Below are 23,875 nucleotides of genomic sequence, written 5' to 3'. Positions count from 1 at the left end.
GCTTTATTGTAATGTAGTCATTATCCGCACTATGACTACATTTCCCAGAATGCCCTACGTGTAAAAGTCTCGCTTCAGTTCTCAATGAGACGCGGTCAGTTGTACCCGGATGCAGGGGAAGATGGGGGAGGCGGAGGCAGGTTACGAGCGGAGAGATGCGGATTATAGTCCTTATAGCGCACTGGACGTTAAATGAAAATAAACACAGCTGTAAAATGGAATCTGAACTGAAATGTGTTTTGGCTGAACGGACTCTTGTGGAAATGTTGTCTGCGGGAAGATGAAGCGAGGATCGGGAGCGCAGCATCATACACGGTAACGCGCATCAGAAACCGGAGCGATGCGCGCACACTGCAGAATTTGATCTTTTATTCATCTTTTATTGCTAACCTGTATTATTTCTTTCTGATTTTACTCCAGTGCCAGACAACAAGTCCTCTAAAATTCGAAGAGTGAAAGAAAAAAAAGATAAAGATGCAGTTTTACAGTTTTCTCCTGGTATGGACCGTATCGTCGGTGTTTGGAGCAGCGGATCCCGCAGCAGAGCGCGCCGTTACCATGTTACTGCGCGTTCCCGTGCGCCAAGGCCCACTGCGCGCTCCCGTGGAGGACTCTCCACGCAGGGCGGCACGAAAACCGCGATCCATCCGTGGTGTAAATTTTGTGGATATGGAGGACAACCTCCGGGGCAAATCCGGACAGGGCTACTACATCGAGATGGCCGTTGGCACGCCTCCTCAGAAGGTGAGCAAGGTGTCTAACTGAAGTGCCCTTGGTTACGTTCCAAACAGCACACTACACCTACCTGCACACTACACCTACCTGCACAGTGCACACTACACCTACCTACACACTACACCTACCTGCACAGTGCACACTACACCTACCTGCACACAGGGGCGGAGCCAGGGGGTGGCCAGTGGTGGCCATGGCCACCATAAATGAATCTTCGGCCACCCCTCCGGCCCCCCCATCACCGCTTTGCCGGCAACTTTTTTTGCGGAAGCATTTCTGCACGCAGGTGTTCTCACAGGGACGCAATTCAACAGCGCACCTCAAAGAAGTAGTTCTCCCCCAAAACCGTGCAGTAATACACTCAACATAAATGTCAACCACCAACACAATTACAGAAGAAGTACTATTTAGTAGTATTTGTGGCGAGCTACGAATAAAGGCGCCACCGGGCTCTGCGCGTTCCAGTGTTGCCAGATTGGGCGGTTATCCGCCTAATTGGGCGGATTTTGTTGGAAAACAATTTAATAGCAGTTAAATAACACTTCTATTTAAAAGAATATATTCCGTTTTAAGAAGCTCCAGCATTGTAGAAGGCTATTAAAAGTAAAGTGAATTTTCAATGCTGATTTGGCTTAATAGTGTTGGTCAGTCTGTATCATATTGTTGAAAGAAAATTAAAATTTGTTTTCCATGCATTCACACTAGCATGTTCTAGGGTTCAAATGAGTCTTATCATTACACACAAGTTGGCAGCCAAATGATAATGTATTGCAAAGGAATAGCTTTGAAATTCTTCCTCATAATGTTAAGGTTATAGGCTATATTTTGGTTTTTCACTTGTCAGAGAAAATGAAGAGAGAAAAAAAGCTTATTATTCTTCGTGATGTAATTCTACATGGCACTTACTGCCTGTATAGTTAAATGAGTGAGTGACCACATAAAAAAAGGTATCAGTTTCTGTGCCACCCCTGTGTGAGCAATGGTCTCAGTCTGGCCACCCCTATGAAAATTGTCTGGCTCCGCCACTGCCTGCACACTACACCTACCTACACACTACACCTACCTGCACACTACACCTACCTGCACAGTGCACACTACACCTACCTGCACACTACACCTACATGCACACTACACCTACCTGCACACTACACCTACATGCACACTACACCTACCTGCACAGTGCACACTACACCTACATGCACAGTGCACACTACACCTACATGCACAGTGCACACTACACCTACCTGCACACTACACCTACCTGCACAGTGCACACTACACCTACCTGCACACTACACCCACCTGCACAGTGCACACTACACCTACCTGCACACTACACCTACCTGCACAGTGCACACTACACCTACATGCACACTGCACACTACACCTACCTACACAGTGCACACTACACCTACATACACAGTGCACACTACACCTACCTGCACACTACACCTACCTACGTTAATAGTATCCTTAAAATAGAACAGCCTAGTTATAGCCTAAACCCCATAACATACTAACATACTAGCTAGTATTAATAAAAAACACTATTTATGTCCCAAAGTCTGTCCTCATATAAAGACATGGGCTAAACAATATTCAAACTAAGCCTAACTAGGTTTATTAAAGCCGTTACTTATGTTTAAAAGTTCATACTATAATTTTGAGACATGGTTTATGTACAAATACTCAAACTACCATACTAACTAGTATTAATGAAGCAATTACTTATGTTTCAAACTTAATACTACAATTTTAAGATATGGTTTATGTACAAATCTTTAAAGTACCATAATAACTAGCATTAATGAAGCCAATTTTTATGTTCCAAACTTCATACTACAATTTTAAGATATGGTTTATGTACAAATCGTCAAACTGCTAAACTTACTAGCATTAATGAAGCCATTGTTTATGTTCCAAACTTCACACTACATTTTTTAAACTTAGTTTATGTACAAATCCTCAAACTACCATACTAACTAGTATTAATGAAGTGATCATTTATGTTTCAAACTTAATACTACAATTTTAAGATGTGTTTTATGTACAAATCATCAAACCACACTAACTTGTATTACTAAAGCTATTTTTTATTAATAATGTCCCAAACCTCATACCATCATTTCTGGACAAGTAATTATTTAAATTTTCTTAACTACCATATGACCTAGTACAGAATTATTATTATTATCATTATTAGTAGTAGTAGCAGTATTGTATCATGTCATTATATAGAACAAAAGTTACAGCTAAATCCTAAAGCTATCATGCTAACCAGTATTAGTAAAGTTAATGTGTATGCTTTAAACATATTAATATCATATTAAGATGCGTTAGGTGTTAATAAAGTCATTCTTTATGTAAATAAAGAGTTTTCTTTATTTAGGCATTAATGGATAGGATAATGGATGGATAGTTTAGCTATACTAGTGCAAAGGATGCTAGGAGAAAAAAAGCTTAAATAAATCTCATATCTTCCTTTTTTTTGTTTGCTTTGAGGGGTGTTTTCAAAAGATTTGGCTTTTTCATATTCCATTTTTAAAAAAAAGCGAATTCGTTATTATTGTAGTTATAGAACATGTCTGTAGCATTTTAGCACTTTAATTTGGCACTTTAGAACAGGAGTGCTACAAGCGCTTTCCTCACGCTCATCAACAGAAACAGTGTGATGTTTACAGTGTGTAGTTTGTCCGTTGCCACAGCTGTGGTGTCTGGCTTAGCCTGGCACTGATGATTACAAACGAGCCCTTTCTCCATACAGTTAAAAAGTAGCTTAAAAAGTCAAATTAGCATAGTAAAACACTGCCATGTGAAAGGAAGTAAACAGAGGAGAGAGGGAATTTAGCTAAGGTTGAAACTAGGAGGTAAAGTGATGAGCTGTGCAAAACGGAAAGGGCAAAGGAAATCTGTGTGTGTGTGTGTGTGTGTGTGTGTGTGTGTTTGTTTCATTGTGATGACATGATAGCAGGATGCAAGCTGCCGACCCAGATTTAGCCTACAATAAAAGAGTAGGATTATTAAATTGAGGTGTTGCTAAAAGAGAGCTACCAGTAAAGCAAGCTTGAAATAAAAGTGTGTTGGTGTCATAAAATGGACCAGACTGAGCCTGGCATCACGGTTTTGAGCAAAAAGCAGGTTGCCAGAAGAGGGGTTGGCAACTAAGTGAGGAAGAAACTGGGATAAATAGAAGCACTTCCACCTGGAGCGAACTGACATTCAACAAGCCGCAGATGACTGTCAGTTTAAAGGAACCCACACGTCAATGGCATATCTACAGGCCATTTTTGGAAAGGCAGAAGGACATGATTCCGTAACCAAGCCACGCCACAGATTTCCACAGAAGGTGGAATGCTGTCTAAGTAAGTTAAGGTTATGTGAGTTTAGTTCAGTGAATATACACGATACACACGATCTTGGGACTGGCACTGAGAGTGCACTGACAGACGCACCTTTCAATGGATAGGCTGTATGGCCACTCCATCTCAGGCATAACCAATCTTGTATGTGTAGATGCCTGACCGGCTGATAGCACAGCTGTGATTGAATCCCAGATTAAATGAATGCAAATAGTCTTTAATACCGTTTTTAATACTGCAGTATTGATGCTAGAGTCAAATCCCAACTGCTAGACACATTTCTATCATTAGATGATTCCAAAACGTCCTGTTACCATTGAGTAAATTGAGAACTGCTTCCTGGCACATCCTCTCTCTCTCTCTTCTGTCTCTCACTTACTCTCTCTCTCCTCTCTGTCTTTCTCTCAGTCTCCCTCTCCCAAAATGCGCTTCACATTTTGCACAGTCAGTGAGTCTTGCAGGCAGGCAGTCGGTCTCTGGTGGCTCGTAGAAGGATGATCAATAATACATCGGCTCCTTTCTGAAAGAAGCTCGATCTTTCAAGGACACACCAACGCATTCACACCTTTTGGACGTTTTCCAAGCATTTTTTTATGTGCTCATGTGTTTGTGTTGCAGTTGAACATCCTGGTGGATACGGGTAGCAGCAATTTCGCAGTGGGGGCTGCAGCACACCCGTTCCTGCACCGGTACTACCGTCGCTCTCTGTAAGTACCTCCTGAAAAAGTACCCGTCACCATCTTAGAGGGTAACATCAGGCGCCGGATGCCATAATGTAATTGTGGGCGCTCTCTGGAAGCTCTCTGATTGGTTCTCATATGTAGCCAAAATAACAGAGCATCAGATTATCTTAGCTTAGAGTACGAGGTTAGGTTTAATTAGGTCAGGGTTCCATTTGTTTGTCTTCTTTGCCGTCCAAGGTACTCTCAAGGTACTGTGTCTTCACCACACCCCAAAGCCCTACAATGGATTGGCGCTCTGTTCAGGGTATTCCTGCCTTGCACCCAAGAAGTTCCTGTTTATATGTTCAAATGCACGATGTTCTTCCTGTCCAGCTTTCAAATCCATGAAGAATCACAGAATTGTCCATGTAGTGAAGAGATAAATCATTCATCTGAAGATCCCTTCCAGTTCCGTCATTCTTGTTCTGCCAAGTGCCAGTCTGGGTCATATTTCCTGACTGCTGCATTAATAATTAATCCAACTTGGGAAGGGCTATCCACCACTAAGCCATCCTCTCCACCAAGGTTATAATTAGTGGGCTTTCCTGTTGTAATGACTTCTTTATATTGACCTGAAGTCCCATCTATGTAGTCTGTAGTCTGTTCTTTAACCAACCCTTCAGGTCTTCCAGATGTTCTATTATGAGTGTTGTCAATCACATGTCAGGTTATCTATGTTTCTTTTACATCTTGAATCCTCCATCATATTTCTTTTAGTCCTGATTCTCCCATTAAATGTTAAGCATGCAGGCTGAACAGGAATGGAGACAGAATGTAGCCTTGTCTGACTTTGCCAGTGTGGAACCAGTCTGTCCATTTTCTATTTCTACATTTTCTATCCATCATGTCATTTTGGACGGAGCCCATAATTGTATAAATGAATGAATTTTTCTGGTCACAAGGTTGAAATAATCTCCACCCGTAGACATAAATACTAATCAAATGTTGCACTTGTTTGCATACAGATCGACATCGTATAGAGACCTGGGCCGGAGCGTGTACGTACCCTACACCCAGGGCCGCTGGGAAGGCGAGTTGGGCTTAGATGTCGTGTTGGTGCCACACGGCCCCAACGTCACGCTCAGGGCCAACATCGCCGCCATCACCCAGTCTGATCGCTTCTTTATCAACGGCTCAAACTGGGAGGGAATCCTGGGGCTGGCTTACGCAGAGATCGCCAGGGTTGGTTCTACATGTCTCTGTGTTTGAGTGGTTTACAGTGAAAAATGTATCAGTGAGACGTTTTAGAATACATGATGCATGATTTAAAGAACTATTATTACAGTTCTTATTTTTTTATTGTATGGTATATGTTTAATCTGTATTACATGATTTATATGTAGGATGTCAGCGTAAATCTTTTACATTCATGAAACATGCAGCGTTTTGGTATTTGAATATTGATTGTTGTTCTGCATTGTTCTGTTCTGTTTTTTTTTTTCTTTGAATTTTTTCCTTTCCTTTTGTTTTCTTTTTCTTTAGTTTTTTTATTTTTGTCTTGTCTTATGTTTTTCTCTTCATTTTCTTTTTTTTGTTTTCCTTTGCTTATGTTTTCTTATTTTTTCTTTTCTTTTTTTTCCTTCTCTTTTCTTTTTCTTTTCTTTTTTTCTTTTCATTTTCTTGTTTCTTTTCTTTTTTCTTTTCTTTTTTTTTTCTTTTTCATTTTGTTTTCTTTTTCCTTTCTTTTCCTTTCCTTACATTGCCTGTCCTGTCCATTTTTGTTCCTATACTCTTCTTCTTTTACATATATTTATTTACTTTCCATTTTCTTTCTCTTGAATATTTTTCTTTTTCTCAAATTCTTCCCCTTTTCTTTCTTATTTGTATTTTTTTCTTTCTTTTTGCTTCCATTTTGCATTTCTTTTTCTGACCTATATTAATTTATTTAAACTTCTTTTCTCTTACATTTTTCTTTTCTATCAATGTCTGTCCCCTTTCTGTCCCTTTTCTGCCCTTTCCTGTTTTGTCCTTTCATTGCCTTGCTTTTCCTTTCCCTGTTTTGTCCTGTTCTGTTTCTGTACATTTTCCCGCTTTCTTTTTTTCTGTTTTTAATTCATTTTTCCTTATTATTATTATTATTATTATTATTATTATTCTTTCTTTTATATTGTTTCTAATTGGCTCTCCTTTTTTTCCCTTCCTTTCACAGCCTGATGAAAACCTCGAGCCCTTTTTCGACTCTCTGGTAAGGCAGACGAGCGTGCCCAACCTCTTCTCCCTGCAGCTCTGTGGGGCTGGCTTCTCCCAGAATTACAGCCTTGGCAGTGCCACTGTGGGTGGCAGTATGGTACGACCACTAAAGCTTAAGCACTAAATATTTCAGAAATGCAATAAAACCTAAACATGTCTGTGTTGTGATCTATATGGTGAAGTTGTTTGGTGATTCCTTGCAGATTATTGGAGGGATCGACCCGTCGCTTTATATCGGTGAGATCTGGTACACTCCGATACGACGCGAGTGGTATTACGAGGTTATCATTGTGCGCATCGAAGTCAACGGACAGGATCTGAACATGGACTGCAAAGAGGTGGGAAATTAGAAGAGCTTGCATTTGATTTCTAGCCAAAGAAAGGCACAACCAAATATTTAAAATCTTAAGCTTCTCTTTCTTTTTATTAAATACTGTAGCATTGTGCCCGATATTCCTTGTGTGTCTAAATTCTAAACATTAAATTCTAAGCATTATAATGATATAATTTTGTAACCAAATGCACCACAGCTCTAAAGGTCTTTGTGTTTCTTTCTGACAGTACAATTATGATAAAAGCATCGTTGACAGCGGCACCACGAACCTGCGCCTCCCTCACAAAGTGTTCCAGGCGGCTGTGAAGGCCATCGAAGCAGCTTCCTCGGTCAGTTTGTGGCCTTCTACTCTCTCACTTTCATTCACCGAATAACAATACCTAGTGAGCTGCCTTGCTGCCTACTGCCTACCTGGGCAGCTGCCTAAATAGAGAGGATTCTAATAAGACATCGAACTCATGAGACAGGTTATTTAGATGCACAACTTACGTCACCACAGTTTTTGCTTACGCCTTACATTTCGACATCTTGGACATTTTGACTAAGCGATCGCTAACTGAATTGCCGTAGGATTGCTAGGACCGCCTCATAGTGCAAATTAACCAGTAAACGTGAGGCACTCGAACGCTACGCAAATAAAAAAAGTTCAAATCGCTAAACACACACCTTAAAGTTTGACATTCACATCATATTGCATATTACGCTGGAAAAGGCTCGTTTCACGGTCGTGAATTAAGATAAGATAAGATAAGATAAGACTTTATTGATCCCCTTAGGGAAATTAATTTGTTACAGCAGTATGAAGACAGGAAAAACAGAAAGAAATACAACTAAGTAATAAATATTGCACACATAGTGTGTAGTTAGGTGAATTAGGTGCGGCCTTAATTATAATCAAACATTTAATTTATAGGCATATTGAGACTGTTAATTATTTCTATTATGTCATCCCTAGACAAGACCGTCTCTGTCTTTCTCTTGTGCAGACTGAACAGTTTCCTTCAGGCTTTTGGCTGGGTGAACAGTTGGTCTGCTGGCAGGCTGGAACTACACCCTGGCACATATTCCCTGTCATCTCCCTGTACCTGATGAGCGAGAACCACAACCAGTCCTTCCGTATCTCCATTCTGCCCCAGGTATGTGTGTTTTCCAATCATGTTCATGCTTTCCTACCAGTGCAGTACAAGCCTGGACAGGACAGCAATCCATTGTGGGTCTTTGGCCATCCCTCCCTCAGACACAGCCAATGTTTGTATGTAAATGCCTGAACAGCTGATAGCACCGCTGGGGACTAACACTTGCTCACTATCGGGTTTGTCCTATACAGCAATATCTCAGGCCTGTAGAGGACGTCGCCTCAGCGCAGGAGGACTGCTACAAGTTTGCAGTGTCGCAGTCGAGCACGGGTACAGTCATGGGCGCCGTCATCATGGAAGGCTTCTACGTCGTCTTCGAGCGCGACAGTAAGCGGATTGGCTTCGCCGTCAGTACGTGCCATGGTAAGAGTGTAGAAATAGTACGTTCTCTGATGTGTTTCAATCCCTGGGGTCGCAGAGAAAAATAATAATAATTAAATCGACAAACACTAAATCAACTTGTACACGAACTTGTGGAGGCTTTACGTTACTTCTTGTAAACCACCGTTTTTATTAATTAAGTATATTAAGTAAGTAATTAAATAAGTCAGGGTAAAAATCATGGACAAAAAAAGTTTGAAAAACCTAATTCTAAGAAACTACATCATATGGCCAAAAGTATGTGGACACCTCATTTCAAATCATGGGCATCCACTTTACATTTTCAGCATTTACCAGACACTTTTATCCAAAGCGACTTACAATACTGTGACAGTATATTGTTTAAACAGTTGAGGGTTAAGGGCCTTGCTCAAGGGCCCAACAGTGGCAACCTGGCAGTGGTGGGGCTTAAACCAGCAACCTTTTGATTACTAGTAATCCAGTACCTTAACCACTGTGCTACAACTGCCCTATCTCTTTTTGGAATTGGTGCACATTCCATCGAAAGAGCTTGGTCAAGAGTCTGGTCAGGCACTGATGTTGGACGAGAAGGCCTGTTGCAGTCGATGTTCCAGTTCATCCCAAATGTGGTCACTGGGCTTGAGGTCAGGGTTCGGTCATCGCCATATGACGAAATCTGTAGAATTCTGACAATGTATCTCAGATCCCAGATGAATAATTGTGTTGAAGTTAGGATGTCAGGCTTCACACCAACTTGAACAACTTGTCCCTTGTCTTTTTAATTATTATTAATTTTATTATTAATTATTAGTATTAATTCTTAATTATTTATTAGTTGGTATTATTATTATTTATTTATTATTAATTTTATTATTATTAATAATAATATTATTAATTAGTATTATTAACTAATTATAAATGAATTATTAATTATTATTATTTAATTATTAATAGACCTTTAAACTGCATTTGTATCTAATATTTTTGAAATCCTGACCAACTGTCTTTTTAAAAAAAGTAGTAAACATCCTAAGCAGTTAAAACATCATTTTTGTCTCCAGCAGGTACTTCATATTTAATAAACTTATATAAAAACTAATAATAAGAATTGTGGCTTGTGTAGAAGCTTAAACACTCAGTTGTCAAGTCCCAGAACTCATTAGACATGAATTAATGAATTAATTGACAGGTCAAGAAGTGACATTGAGAATTTTTAACAAATGACTATTTTACAACATAACAAAAAACAGCACTTGGGTGGGACAGCGATCCATTACACTACCCCACAACCGTTGAGAAACGGGTTCTTCTCAGATATGATTGGTGGCATCTTGGTGGCACCCTGTCCAGGGTATTCCTGCTTTGCTCCTGGTCTTTGGCCCCAATCCTGACCAGGATAAAGCTGTTGATGAAGTCATTACACAGCCAGACCAACAGAGGGCACCATCACCTGAGTGTACAGAGCAGCTCACTTTTTTGGAACACTTTCTGCTCAGTTTAAAATAACCATCGTTTGATAAATGCTTTGTGAAGTCTTGCTGACAGTAAGAGCCTTGTATCCACTTTTATCCATTCTTATTCTGGTTGATATCATTGTATTGATCTGGATCTGCCTTTTTGTTCCTTGGATTATTGGCTGGACCTTGACAAAGATTATGCATCACCATTTTTTAATGCCCATAAAACTACTCCTGTTAATGGAACCTTAATGGCCTGTGCAGACTTCTTCATTTCAGGTGTAAATTGATGGATAAAAATACCACAAAACAATAAAGTATGCAAAAAGTCAAGGGTCTGGATACATTGTTATTATTATTATTTTGAGCAGCACGGTGCCTAGGCGGGTAGCACTGTCATCTTACCTCAAGAGGGTCCTGGGTTTGATTCTCAGGTGGAGTGATCTGGGTCCCTTCTGTGTGGAGTTTGAATGTTCTCTCGTGTCTGTGTGGGTTTCTTCTGGGAGCTTCGGTTTCCTCCAACAGTCCAAAGACGAGATATAAAATTGTCCGTAACTACCTGTCCTGTCATGAATGTGAAGTGTGTAAAATAAAATAAATAAAATATTATTATCTCAAATATAGTGATAGGTTTAATCCAATAAGCTGTGTGTATATGTGGGTTATTTAAAGGCATATATATATATATATATATATATATATATATATATATATATATATATATATATATATATATCTGATATTTATATATATAAATATATATATATATTTATATATATAAATAATACCAACACTTTTGTATGTGTCCAGTTCACGACGAGTTCCGCACGGCCTCAGTGGAGGGTCCGTTCCACGGCCTGGACCTGGAGGACTGCGGCTACAACATCCCCCAGACGGACGAGTCCACCCTAATGACCATCGCCTACGTAATGGCGGGTATCTGCGCCCTCTTTATGCTGCCCCTTTGCATCATGGTGTGCCAGTGGCGCTTCGCCCGCTGTCTGCACCCGCCGGGCACCGGCGACTTTGCCGATGACTTGAATCTCCTGAAATGAGCCATATCTACAGTATAGCCGATGATTTCAAATCAGGACCAGGTCGTCGCCGGGACCGGACCAGCGTGGCGTAAGAGGGGTGGGTAGGAATGTCACGTATCATGGATCGTGTATATAGAGTCAGTATGGCATGTACGGTTGGACCGTCGTGATATGGAGGAGGTTTAACACCCCATGTGTGATGATGGTCCCGTATTATTAAGTCCTTTAAGTATGGATGGCCTTGCGTTAGGCTTTCCCAGTGCGTCATGTCTATGTGTGTATGGATGAGAACTCTCATGATGTCATTTCCTTTACTAATAACAGGACCTCTAATGATGATAATGATGTGAATTCTGATTTTTAATTCATGATACTATACCAGCCTCTGAAACAGATTTCACCTATTACTAACCACAGATGACCTGCTATTATAAAATTACACATTATAAACAATTTATATATCATATATGTATAATATATACATTACAGAGGGGGGCAAAATGTATACACACCTTAAAAGATGTCATTTATGGACTTTTTTGGACAAAATTGAATAGAATTACTGTAGCAGTGTGACTTATATTCATCCCTTGATGTCTGTATGAATTTATTTAGGTGTGTATATACACCGATCAGCCATAACATTAAAACCACCTCCTTGTTTTTTACACTCACTGTCCATTTTATCAGCTCCACTTACCATATAGAAGCACTTTGTAGTTCTACAATTACTGACTGTAGTCCAACTGTTCCTCTACATACCTTTTTAGCCTGCTTTCACCCTGTTCTTCAATGGTCAGGACCCCCACAGAACAACCACAGAGCAGGTATTTTTTAGGTGGTGGATCATTCTAAGCACTGCAGTGACACTGACATGGTGGTGGTGTGTTAGTGTGTGTTGTGTGTTTTTAAATACTGAGAATGACCCACCACCCAAATAATACCTACTCTGTGGTGGTCCTGTGGGTGTCCTGACCATTGAAGAACAGCATGAAAGCGGGCTAACAAAGCATGCAGAGAAACAGATGGACTACAGTCAGTTATTGTAGAACTAAAAAGTGGACAGTGAGTGTAGAAACAAGGAGGTGGTTTTAATGTTATGCCTGATCGGTGTATTTTGTCCCCGTCTGTAACCTATTATTAAGGGTTTGCCTTTGGAAGAGTTTGATCTATGTAATAAGAAGCGTTTTGGTATCATTTATTTGAATGTGAAGCCACGTTGTATTTCTGTGCTGGCTTAATGTATGGCTTAAATGAGGATATACTGTTTGTGTGCAAATTTACACGCTCTCTCTCTCTCTCTCTCACACACACACACACATACGGGTTATCGGGGTGGAAGACACAGCATCACCTAGTACTGATACATTAAACTACACAACTTACCGCGGTAATGTAAAGCAGGTGTCTCAAAACCTTTATTTTTTACAACTGTTATTTGTTTGTAGTGTCTGATTTATGTTTTCTTTTATTCATTTCTTTAATACATATTTGTTATGCCTTTGAATGCATTGTAGTACATATTTATAAGTTCAAAGTCAGAAAGACATTATGTGTGTAAGTTTAAAGTGGATCGATGTCCTGGGTGTGTATGAATTCAAAACAAAAGTTGTTGTATTCTTGCTTTTCTCCACACCTTTAATGTTTGTTAATTATAGTAATACTCATAACTAGCATATTTCAATAGCAAAATAACTAATTGTCTATGCAGTAAGGTAGTATGGCTTTCCTCCAGTCATCGCAAATCATAACGGACTCAGATTATCAAGATAAATATTTTATCAGGACAAGCTGGAATTATGTCTAATAAAAACAAAGTGTTAATAAATTATATTAAATGTTTCATGCTGTTTCATTGTGATGTGTAAGCCATTTTCACGGTCATGATGGATGACAGAGTTCCATCCAGAGCCAACGTGTTCCTGGTTTTGGTTTTATTGAGCCCCACCATGGAAAAAACCCTCTCTGCATCTGCATTTGAGTGTGGCAGAACTAACACCAGTCTGGCAATCGTAGACAGCGTCGGAAATCTGCTCATACCAGTCACCTTTGAAAAAAATGAACCAAGGAAGCCTAATTACACTCCTACATATTTTTGCAGTTATTAAGTTGCTCATGTCAATGGATGTGTGCTGAGTATAGGTCTTATAGAAAGAGTAGTAAAACATTAGTAACTAATGAAAGATTAAAATAAATGAAGATATTACCTGATGAACCTGACGGTTCTCTTCCACCTTTTTTTTTTTTTTTAAATGAACTTTATTGAACAACAAATATATTACAAAAGAATACATCAATCACAGCCAAGATGTAACATACACAATGAAAATTAGACAATTATTAACTAAAAATTGGCCTTTATTTAAAAATTACACATCAGAATTGCTTGATATTAACTGAGTGACATCTACCGATGGTGTACTATCATTATGAAGTGAAATTGTTCTGTGGAAACTAGAGAATTCCTTGTTATAACAATTTAGAGTGAAAATAATAGAAATGTGGCAATATAAAGGCTTTTATTTAGAAATTACACATCAGAATTGCTTGATATTAACTGAGTGACATCTACAGATGGTGTACTATCATTCTGAAGTGAAGTTATTCTGTGGAAACTAGAGAATTCATTTTAATAACAATCTAGAGTTAAAATAATAGAAATGTGGCAATATAAAAGCCTTAATTTAAAAATGACACATCAGAATTGCTTGATATTAACTGAGTGACATCTACAGATGGTGTACTATCATTCTGAAGTGAAATTATTTTGTGGAAACTAGAGAATTCTTTTTAATAACAATCTAGAATGAAAATAATAGAAAAATAACAATATACAGGCCTTAATTTAAACATGATACATCAGAATTGCTTGATATTAACTGAGTGTCATCTACCGATGGTGTACTATCATTATGAAGTGAAATTGTTCTGTGGAAACTAGAGAATTCCTTGTTATAACAATTTAGAGTGAAAATAATAGAAATGTGGCAATATAAAGGCTTTTATTTAGAAATGACACATCAGAATTGCTTGATATTAACTGAGTGACATCTACAGATGGTGTACTATCATTCTGAAGTGAAGTTATTCTGTGGAGACTAGAGAATTCCTTTTAATAACAATCTAGATTGAAAATAATAGAATTATAACAATATAAAAGGCCTGTATTTAGAAATGATACATCAGAATTGCTTGATATTAACTCAGTGAAAGCTACAGATGGTGTACTATCATTCTGAAGTGAAATTATTTTGTGGAAACTAGAGAATTCTTTTTAATAAGAATCTAGATTTAAAATAATAGAAATGTAGCAATATTAAGGTCTTAATTTAAACATGATACATCAGAATTGCTTGATATTAACTGAGTGACATCTACAGATGGTGTACTATCATTATGAAGTGAAATTGTTTTGTGGAAACTAGAGAATTCCTTTTAATAACAGTCTAGAGTTAAAATATTAGAAAATAACAATATAAAAGTCTTTATTCAGTAATGACACATCAGAATTGCTTGATAGTAATTGAGCAACATCTACTGATGGTGTACTATCATTATGAAGTGGAATTGTTGTGTGGAAACTAGAGAATCACCACTTTGTGAACAACTGCGTGAGCAAATAGTCCAACAGTTTAAGAACAACGTTTCTCAACGTGCAATTGCAAGGAATTTAGGGATTTCATCATCTACAGTCCATAATATCATCAAAATATTCAGAGAATCTGGAGAAATCTGTGCAAGTAAGCGGCAAGGCCGAAAACCAACACTGAATGCCCGTGACCTTCGATCCCTCAGGCGACACTGCATTAAAAATCGACATCATTCTGTAATGGATGTACCACATGGGCTCAGGAACACTTCAGAAAACCATTGTCAGTGAACACAGTTCGTCCCTCCATCTATAAGTGCAAGTTAAAACTCTACCTTACAAAGCGAAAGCCATATATCAACAACACCCAGAAACGCCGCCGGCTTCTCTGGGCCCGAGCTCATCTGAGATGGACTGACGCAAAGTGGAAAAGTGTCCTGGGGTCTGACGAGTCCACATTTCAAATTGTTTTTGGAAATCATGGACGTCGTGTCCTCCAGGCCAAAGAGGAAAAGGACTGTCCGGATTGTTTTCAGCGCAAAGTTCAAAAGCCAGCATCTCTGATATTATGGGGGTGTGTTAGTGCCCATGGCATGGGTAACTTGCACATCTGTGAAGGCACCATTAATGCTGAAAGGTACATACAGGTTTTGGAGCAACATATGCTGCCATCCAAGCAACGTCTTTTTCAGGGACGTCCCGGCTTATTTCAGCAAAACAATGCCAAGCCACATTCTGCACGTGTTACAACAGCGTGGCTTCGTAGTAAAAGAGTGCGGGTACTAGACTGGCCTGCCTGCAGTCCAGACCTGTCTCCCATTGAAACTGTGTGGTGCATTATGAAGCGCAAAATATGACAATGGAGACCCCGGACTGTTGAGCAACTGAAGTTGTACATCAAGCAAGAATGGGAAAGAATTCCACCTACAAAGCTTCAACAATTAGTGTCCTCAGTTCCCAAACGCTTATTGAGTGTTGTTAAAAGGAAAGGAGATGTAACACAGTGGTAAACATGCCCCCGTCCCAACTTCTTTGGAAAGTGTTGCAGGCATCAAATTCAAAATGGGTGAATATGTGCAAAAAACAATGAAGGTTATCCGTTTGAACATTAAATATCTTGTCTTTGTAGTGTATTCAATTGAATATGGGTTGAAAAGGATTTGCAAATCATCGTATTCTGTTTTTATTTATGTTTTACATGATGTCCCAACTTCATTGGAATTGGGTTTGTAGAAATTTGACTATATAAATAGCCTTTTTTTAGAAATGACACATCAGAATGGTTTGATATTAACTGAGTGAAATCTACAGATTGTGTACTATCATTATGAACTGGAATTGTTGTGTGGCAACTAGAGAATACCTTTTAATAACAATAAAAATTAAAGAGCTAAGATTACATTTTAGTTGACATTAAATTTAAAGTACAATCATAATGTCAGGTTATTAGCAACTCTTTTTTTCAAAGCTTGAAATTGTATCCCAAATACAGTTTGCAGTAAGAAATGGGTTTATTTAATTATTAAATTTTTAACTGATATATTTATATATATTTTAACTGATATATTTATATATTTTTTAACTGATACATTTATATATTTTAACTGATAAATGTATATATATTTTTATAATTTTAACTGATATATTTATATATTTTAACTGATATATTTATATATTTTTAACTAATATACTCTTTATTTTTAACTGATTTATTTATATATTTTAACTGATACATTTATATATTTTTAACTGATATATTTATATATTTTTAACTGATTTAGACATGTTCACATTGTCAGTAACTTTTTTTCAGTTTTACCTGACGCTATTACCGTAATGTTTAGTATACACACATCCTCACAAACAACGTGGGGGCTGATTTGACTGAGCATTTAGAAGTGGAGGCTGGCTTGACCGCAGTTCCAAAACAAGCTGTATTTAATCAAGTGTAACCCACATTACACACTACAACTCCTAAACTGACACTTTTACCCTGTTTTACATGATAAAAAAAAATTATCCATAACTTTAAAAGCATTTAAAGTATTCAGCATCTTAATAACTTCAATAACTTTTAACATATGCATCAAATTGCTCCAAAACAAGCTGTTTGTTTGTTTGTTTATTGGGATTTTAACGTCATGTTTTACACTTCATGGTTACAGTCATGACAGGAACGGTAGTTACTGGTTACACAAGATTTATCAGTACACAAGGTTATATCAAACACAGTCATGGACAATTGAGTACCTCCAATTCACCTCACTTGCACGTTGTTGGACTGTGGGGAAAAAAACGGAGCACCTGGAGGAAACCCACGCGGACACAGGGAGAACATGCAAACTCCACAGAGAAAAGACCAGGACCGCCCCACCTGGGGATTGAACCCAGGACCTTCTTGCTGTGAGGCGACAGTGCTACCCACTGCGCCACCGTGCCGCCCCCAAAACAAGCTTTATTTTATCAAGTGTAATCCACATTACACACTACAACTCCTAGATTGACACTTTCACCCTGTTTTACATGAGAAAAAAAATATTTTTTTATCCATAACTTCATTAGCATTTAAAGTATTTAGCATATCAATAACTTCAATAGCTTTTAAAATATGCATCCAATTGCTCCAAAACAAGCTGTATTTTATCAAGTGTAATCCACATTACACACTACGACTTTAAAATTGACACTTTTACCCTGTTTTTACATGATTAAAAAACTGATTTTTTTATCCATAACTTCAATAGCGTTTAAAGTATTCAGCATATCAATAACTTCAATATTGTTTAAAATATGTATCCAATTGCTCCAAAACAAGCTGTATTTTATCAAGTGTAACCCACATTACACACTACAACTTTAAAATTGACACTTTTACCCTGTTTTTACATTATTAAAAAAATTATTTTTTATCCATAACTTCAATAGCGTTTAAAGTATTCAGCATATCAATAAGTTCAATAGCTTTTAAAATATGCATCCAATTGCTCCAAAACAAGTTGTATTTTATCAAGTGTAATCCACATTACACACTACAACTCCTAAATTGACACTTTTTTACCCGGTTTTACATAACTTCAATAGCGTTTAAAGTATTCAGCATATCAATAAGTTCAATAGCTTTTAAAATATGCATCCAATTGCTCCAAAACAAGTTGTATTTTATCAAGTGTAACCAACATTACACTTTTACCCTGTTTTCCATGAGAAAAAAAACTGATTTTTTTATCCATAACTTCAATAACATTTAAAGTATTCAGCATATCAATAACTTCAATAGCTTTTAAAATATGCATCCAATTGCTCCAAAATAAGCTGTATTTTATCAAATATATGTATGATGCCATGCTACACTATGATGCTGTTCTTTGTTTCAACCACAGCTCATGGTTGATTGAAGTTGAGTTCTCCACAGTTAGTTTTCCAAGACCCACAACTTACCCTGGATATGATAGGAAGAATAATTAGCAAACACCTGGAATATTCAAAAACACAATTCATTGAAACTACAGATTTACTACTACTAAGATGGAGGAAGTACCAAGAGCATGATACTAAATATGCTTAATGGCAGAGGTGGTAAGTAACGAAGTACAAGTAGAAAGTAGTTTTTTTAGGTATCTGTACTGTACTTGAGGGTTTGTCACTTAATACTTTTTACTTTTACTCACTACATTTCAAAAGAAAAATCTGTACCTTTTACTCACTAAATTTTCAAAACAGGCTCATTACTTTAGTTGTAACTAAATAAATGTATTTATTGGCTTACTTTTATCTCTATCTATTTATTTACATATTTTTTAAATCAGGCAGTTCTATTCAGGCACCTAATGAAGTGCAAATAGGAATCCTAATCTGCTTGGCTCTGTAAAGTAATATTTTCTGCTCTCATCTTCATCAAAAGCAAGAACTGCTTACGATTTACTAAAGTGAACCACGAATTTATTTTTAAATTACTTCATTTATTTATTTTAAGAGCACACTTGGATTTACAGAACTTTGAGAATCAGCTACTTCCGAAACTAAATAAGACATTCTGGGTCTCTTCGTAGATGTTGTTTAACTGAGTGGACTTAAGCTTGTGTACCTGCAACTTAAAAAAAAAAAAAAAAAAAAAAAAGATATCCTGTTCACAAAATTTAATTTAAAATGATTTTTTCTAAAATTACTTTTACTTTTTCACTGGAAGTACATTTATGGTATGTACTTTTTTATACTTCTACTCGAGTAAAAAATCTATGCATACTTCAACATTTACTTGAGTAATTATTCTACCAGATTACTAGTACTTTTACTTAAGTAAGGAACTTGTGTACTTCTGCCACCTCTGCTTAATGGTGAACAGGCTAAAATCCCATTTAAATTACACTGTGTGTTTGTGAATCTCTGAACTAATCTTTGATCATCTTGAAGGCTCATCTAACAAACAAAGGTCAAGATACTACAGGCAGACTGGCTGGTTTTCTTGTTGAAAACAATAGCTATTACATTTAATTGTGGTAAGTTTTAGTGATATTCTAAAAAGAAATTTTCTATATTAAAGGTATTTAAAACTAATGATATAAAATGAATGATGTGCTTAGCTTAGCTGTTTTAGAACAAAACTATTGATGGAAAGATTGCTGCTTTTAAGGGTAAATATAATCTAGTGCAGATGGAGAGCCTTTATTTGATATATATACATATACACACACATTTCCAAGCTCCTTTGGAAGCTGGGGACAGAGCGAAGGGGCAGCCATTGTACGGTTAATGGCCTGGGATTTGAACCCACAACTTTCTAGTTGGTAACCCAAAGCCCGAAGCTCTGTCAAGTTATTGTCTAGGTCTTGTGTGGGTGGTTGAGGCTCTGTGATGGATTGGGGTCCTGTCATGGGTTTGTTTGCCTTTAGTTTCTGTGCATGCTTTGCACATCTAATCAAGTTGATCTTTCAAAAGTAGAAAATGTTCCAGGTTTAAGGCATTGTAAAAGTGTATTTTTGCAGATAGCATTTAATTCATATGAAAGAGTATCAAAATATAGCAAAAAACATAACAGCAACATTGATATTGATGTTATCTACACATATAGAGCTAATGCTACATATTACAAGTACAAAAACAGGCATCTTGAGGCACAGTACTGGCTTTCCCAAGGCACTTCGGATCACAGTGTGGATTACATGTGAATCTATGTGTAACATTTTTTCCAGCTTATTATTTAAGTAAAACCTTAGATCTAGGTTTTGAAAGTCCAACACTGGCAAAGTATTTTGATATGCATTACAAATGACATGTAATATGCAGGTGTTGACATTCAAAAAAAGAACACACTGATATACGGTACAGGGACATGGATGGCATGGGCAATACATCAGACTTAAACAAAGTACCATTGTATTTACACACTCGTACCACAAAATTTATGTGAAATGAATGTACAATTTTCTGTCGTATATTGAATTTTTATATTTATATATTTAATTTGTTTATGCATTTTCTCCCCCTTTTCTCCAACTTTTAGCGCGTCCAATTGCCCGATTGCGTCATGCTTCCTCTCCACTAATGCCGGCCCCCGCTCTGATTTAAGGAGAACGAAGCTAACACACGGCCCCTTCGACATGTTGGCAGCAGCCGTATGCATTTTCTCACCTTCACTAGACAAAATCAGCTGCGGATTAGCACTGTGTACGGAGAGACACACCCTGATCCGCACTTTTTTCCCCGTCTCTGTGCAGGCGCAATCAATCAGCCAGCAGAGGTCGTAGTTGCATCAGTTATGAGAGAGTCCCTGGAGTCCCGCTAAATATCCCATCCCTATATGAACAACAGGTCAATCGTTGTTCATGTGGCTGCTCAGCCCAGCCGGCAGGCAGAGCTGAGACTCGATACTGAGACCTGTGTGTTTTTATCGCTGCGCCACCTGAGCGGCCCCGTATACTGAATTTTTTCAGGTCTTGTTTTTGAGGTCCGTTTAAATTCCATAGTCCACTCAATATCATTTTAGCATTAAAATGGCACAATTCAATATTCCCGGACGCACAGTTAATAAAACGATGATACGTTCCTGCCATGACATACACATTCTTTATGCTAATAATTTCCTAGGAATGAAGCTGAGTAAATGAAAGTACAGATCAGATAATACACGAATATAAAAATACAACAATGAATGAAAGAATGTTGAAAATGATTAGTGCAAAGATTTCATTAAAAAAAGAAAAACATCAACAAACACGAATAATAATACTGTGCTTGAGTCAAGGTCCTGCTGAACCGAGGCTGAGCGCCATATTGAGGCTGAATTGGAACACATTCCCATGTTAATCTGTTCCAGAGACCATAAAACTGGTCTCAGATCAGAACAGATGGGACCTGTTTTAAAAAACAAAAAACAAAAACTAGTACCTGTTTTTATTTTGTCTATTGCTAAATAGTGCATGTAAAAACTAGTACCAAGGGTTTGATTTATCTGGTGGACTCCCAGAACAAATGATTTCAGAAAACAACTATCTATCTATTTACAAATCATGGTCTGCAAAAGTGGGCAATTTAAACGAATATATACACGAATATATAAACACAAATTATACTGTATGGCCAAAAGTATGTGGACACCCCTTCTGATTACTGGATTCAAGTGTTCCGTCCTGAACGGAGCTCAGACTTTACCCCAACAGAACACCTTTGGGATGAACTGGATTCTAAACTGGAGCCAGGCCTTCTTACCCAAATGCTTTTTTTTTTTACTAAATTCCTGTAGTTGTACTAGTTTGCATGTTCTCCCCATGTCTGGGTTTCCTCCAGAAGCTCCGGTTTCCTCCCACAGTCCAAAAACATGCAGTCAGGTTAATTGGAGACACTGAATCGCCCTATAGGTGAATGCGTGTGTGTATGTGGCGCCCCGTCCAGGGTGTTACTGTGTGCCTTGCGCCCATTGAAAAGCTAGGATAGGTTCCAGCACCCTCCGCGACCCTGACTGGATAAGCAGTTAAGAAAGTGAGGGAGTGAGTTGTACTCAATTCTTGAGGAATAGACTTCCCAAAAGAACAGAGGATGTTATAGTGTGTCCAGCAAGCTCATGGTCAGGTGTCCACATACTTTCGCCCTATATAAACTTTTCTTGTTTTTACTTTTTGTTGGACGGCTGTTACAGAAAGCCAGAAGTGCTTCATGTTGGTTATACGTGTTAGGCCTACTGTTTTTGTGAATGGACATATTGGACTGGAACGTGTTGAGAAAGCTTATAAATCTCAATCTGTAAAAGACACGCTAAGCTCTATGTGACCCCCCCTCCCACTTTTCATCCCTCCATTCGCACAGGCGCCTTACTTTCCCTTTTTTAAACACGTATTCATAATATTCAATTCATCAAGAGTCAAACTAGAGCTTGAAGACATTTGTAGCTGGTCTGTAAGGAAGAACAATGTCGCCAACGAGAGGTTCTACAGTGGCAGTGATAAGCTGGCGGAGCTGAGATACATTTCCACATCGCTACCCATCATTCAATGGCTCAATGGCTTCACATTCAGGCAGATCTGTCTCAACATATAGCTGTAAATTTATACCGTACCCGTTGCCCTTCGTGTATCAGGAATGATGCACTTAGCTAGCTCAGATTCTATGGAACTAGAGTTCAACCTCTAAGGTAAGGTGTGGCATCTCGGGGGATTCATGTACATGACTGTCCATGGAAGGTGTGCCCAGATTTATATAAGCTAATGCTCCAGGATTTCACCCAAACTAGCCTGTATCATCTTTGCATATCTAGTTCCACGCATTAGGATGTCATTCCTACATGTTAATACATTGTGGCGTCCCATTATTTTGTATAAACACGGGATGTCAGTAACGGGGCTCAGTACCAAACTGATAATACGTAGTTGGATGGCATATGCAGTTGCTTACTGATAGGTCATTCTTTTGCCACCTGCTCTCCTGAGAAAAGGGCATGTTGGTGCCCACTTCTGAGATACAAGTACACAATTCTTCATTTTCAGAATGTAGCTACGAAAAGTCAAGATGAGTCTGTGTGTCCACAAATAGAAGTAAATAAATGCTCGTGAAGGGACAAATACAGAACCTCTGACCAAAGTCAGCCCAACAGATCAGGTGATGCAGTACCAGTGTCCACCGTCTCTCTCAGTCTCAGTCTCAGTCTGGTATTCTCATTACCAGAATATCCTCTTGCTCCCGGGCGCCTCTCTCTCCTCAGACGTGGGCATCTCCGGAACCGACACCGGTGTAGATCTGGAAGACGGTTGAAGTAATAACGTTGGTGTCGACCCCGTGAGATTCAGACTCTCCAGCGACTCTGCACTGAGCAGGCGCTGGCTTTCGTGTTGAGGGCAGATGACGTAGCGGCCCGGCTGGTGAATCTCGGCCGTCGCTACCGATTCTGTGCCCTTCATGGCCCCCAGAGAGCACAGACCTCCTGTGAAGTTGGCCTCCCGGCCCCCGACTGCCCCCAGCTCTCCGGATGACTCCTCCATGTTGACGTAGAGGATCTCGTTGGGGTCCTGGGGGTCGGGAAGTTCATCCAGGGTTTTTTCCAGCTCACAGCGCAAAATCTGGAAGCTCGGTCGGTCTTTAGGGCTCAGAAGCCAGCAGGAGAACATCAGCGAGTATCTGAAGTAAATATAACATAAATAGATAAATATGTAGCCATTCTAACCAACTTTGTTCAGAAATAAAGCATAATGGGGCGTACTGGACTAGATCTGACTGGAGAACGGACTTCCATCGTGTTTTAACACATTTGATGGTGCAACAGGGTCGCATCCCAATATTGAAGCACAAGGTGAAGCCCTGCAGAGGAGCTGGCAAGTATGAGAGGAAAGAACCCATAATATATAGAAAAACTTCCACCTGGACACATCAATCATCTGCGCCTTTGTGCCCCCTCTACTGGCCAAAAATTGCAAATGACACAATGCATCAAGACTCTTGAGAACATAAGTAATGTGATCAAGTAGTAAAGTGCTAAGAATCGTTTGCC

The 23,875-nt window shown here is 38.6% G+C and overlaps 2 protein-coding genes across 2 annotated transcripts in view; one reads left to right on the top strand and one right to left on the bottom strand.

Moving 5' to 3' along the window:
* The first annotated feature begins 193 nt into the window (after nucleotides 1-193).
* Nucleotides 194-11,734, top strand: bace1 (beta-secretase 1). Its single transcript, XM_062987919.1, has 10 exons — nucleotides 194-315; nucleotides 421-744; nucleotides 4,713-4,801; nucleotides 5,782-5,998; nucleotides 6,966-7,103; nucleotides 7,210-7,344; nucleotides 7,568-7,669; nucleotides 8,327-8,476; nucleotides 8,668-8,839; nucleotides 11,086-11,734. Exons 2-10 carry the CDS (start codon nucleotides 475-477, stop codon nucleotides 11,328-11,330), a joined length of 1,518 nt encoding a protein of 505 aa, XP_062843989.1. The 5' UTR covers nucleotides 194-315; nucleotides 421-474; the 3' UTR covers nucleotides 11,331-11,734.
* Nucleotides 11,735-19,852: 8,118 nt separating this feature from the next.
* LOC134302585 (tyrosine-protein kinase receptor UFO) overlaps nucleotides 19,853-23,875 on the bottom strand; it is a 41,007-nt gene continuing 36,984 nt past the window's right edge. Inside the window, exon 20 of the mRNA XM_062987732.1 lies at nucleotides 19,853-23,505. Coding sequence (XP_062843802.1) covers nucleotides 23,049-23,505 — 457 coding nt within the window. The 3' untranslated portion in view covers nucleotides 19,853-23,048. The remainder of the gene's footprint in view (nucleotides 23,506-23,875) is intronic.

This window comes from Trichomycterus rosablanca, chromosome 25, assembly GCF_030014385.1.
Source record: "Trichomycterus rosablanca isolate fTriRos1 chromosome 25, fTriRos1.hap1, whole genome shotgun sequence".
NCBI lineage: Eukaryota > Metazoa > Chordata > Actinopteri > Siluriformes > Trichomycteridae > Trichomycterus > Trichomycterus rosablanca.
This window is presented reverse-complemented; position numbering and strand designations above follow the sequence as displayed.

What these genes read in the sequence shown, in the direction of transcription:
- bace1 (XM_062987919.1), top strand. Translation starts at nt 475, where the DNA reads ATGCAGTTTTACAGTTTTCTCCTGGTATGGACCGTATCGTCGGTGTTT. An exon ending in CGGTACTACCGTCGCTCTCT is followed by an intron (nt 4,802 to 5,781) that starts GTAAGTACCTCC and finishes GTTTGCATACAG; the next exon opens with ATCGACATCGTATAGAGACC. An exon ending in CCATCGAAGCAGCTTCCTCG is followed by an intron (nt 7,670 to 8,326) that starts GTCAGTTTGTGG and finishes TCTCTTGTGCAG; the next exon opens with ACTGAACAGTTTCCTTCAGG.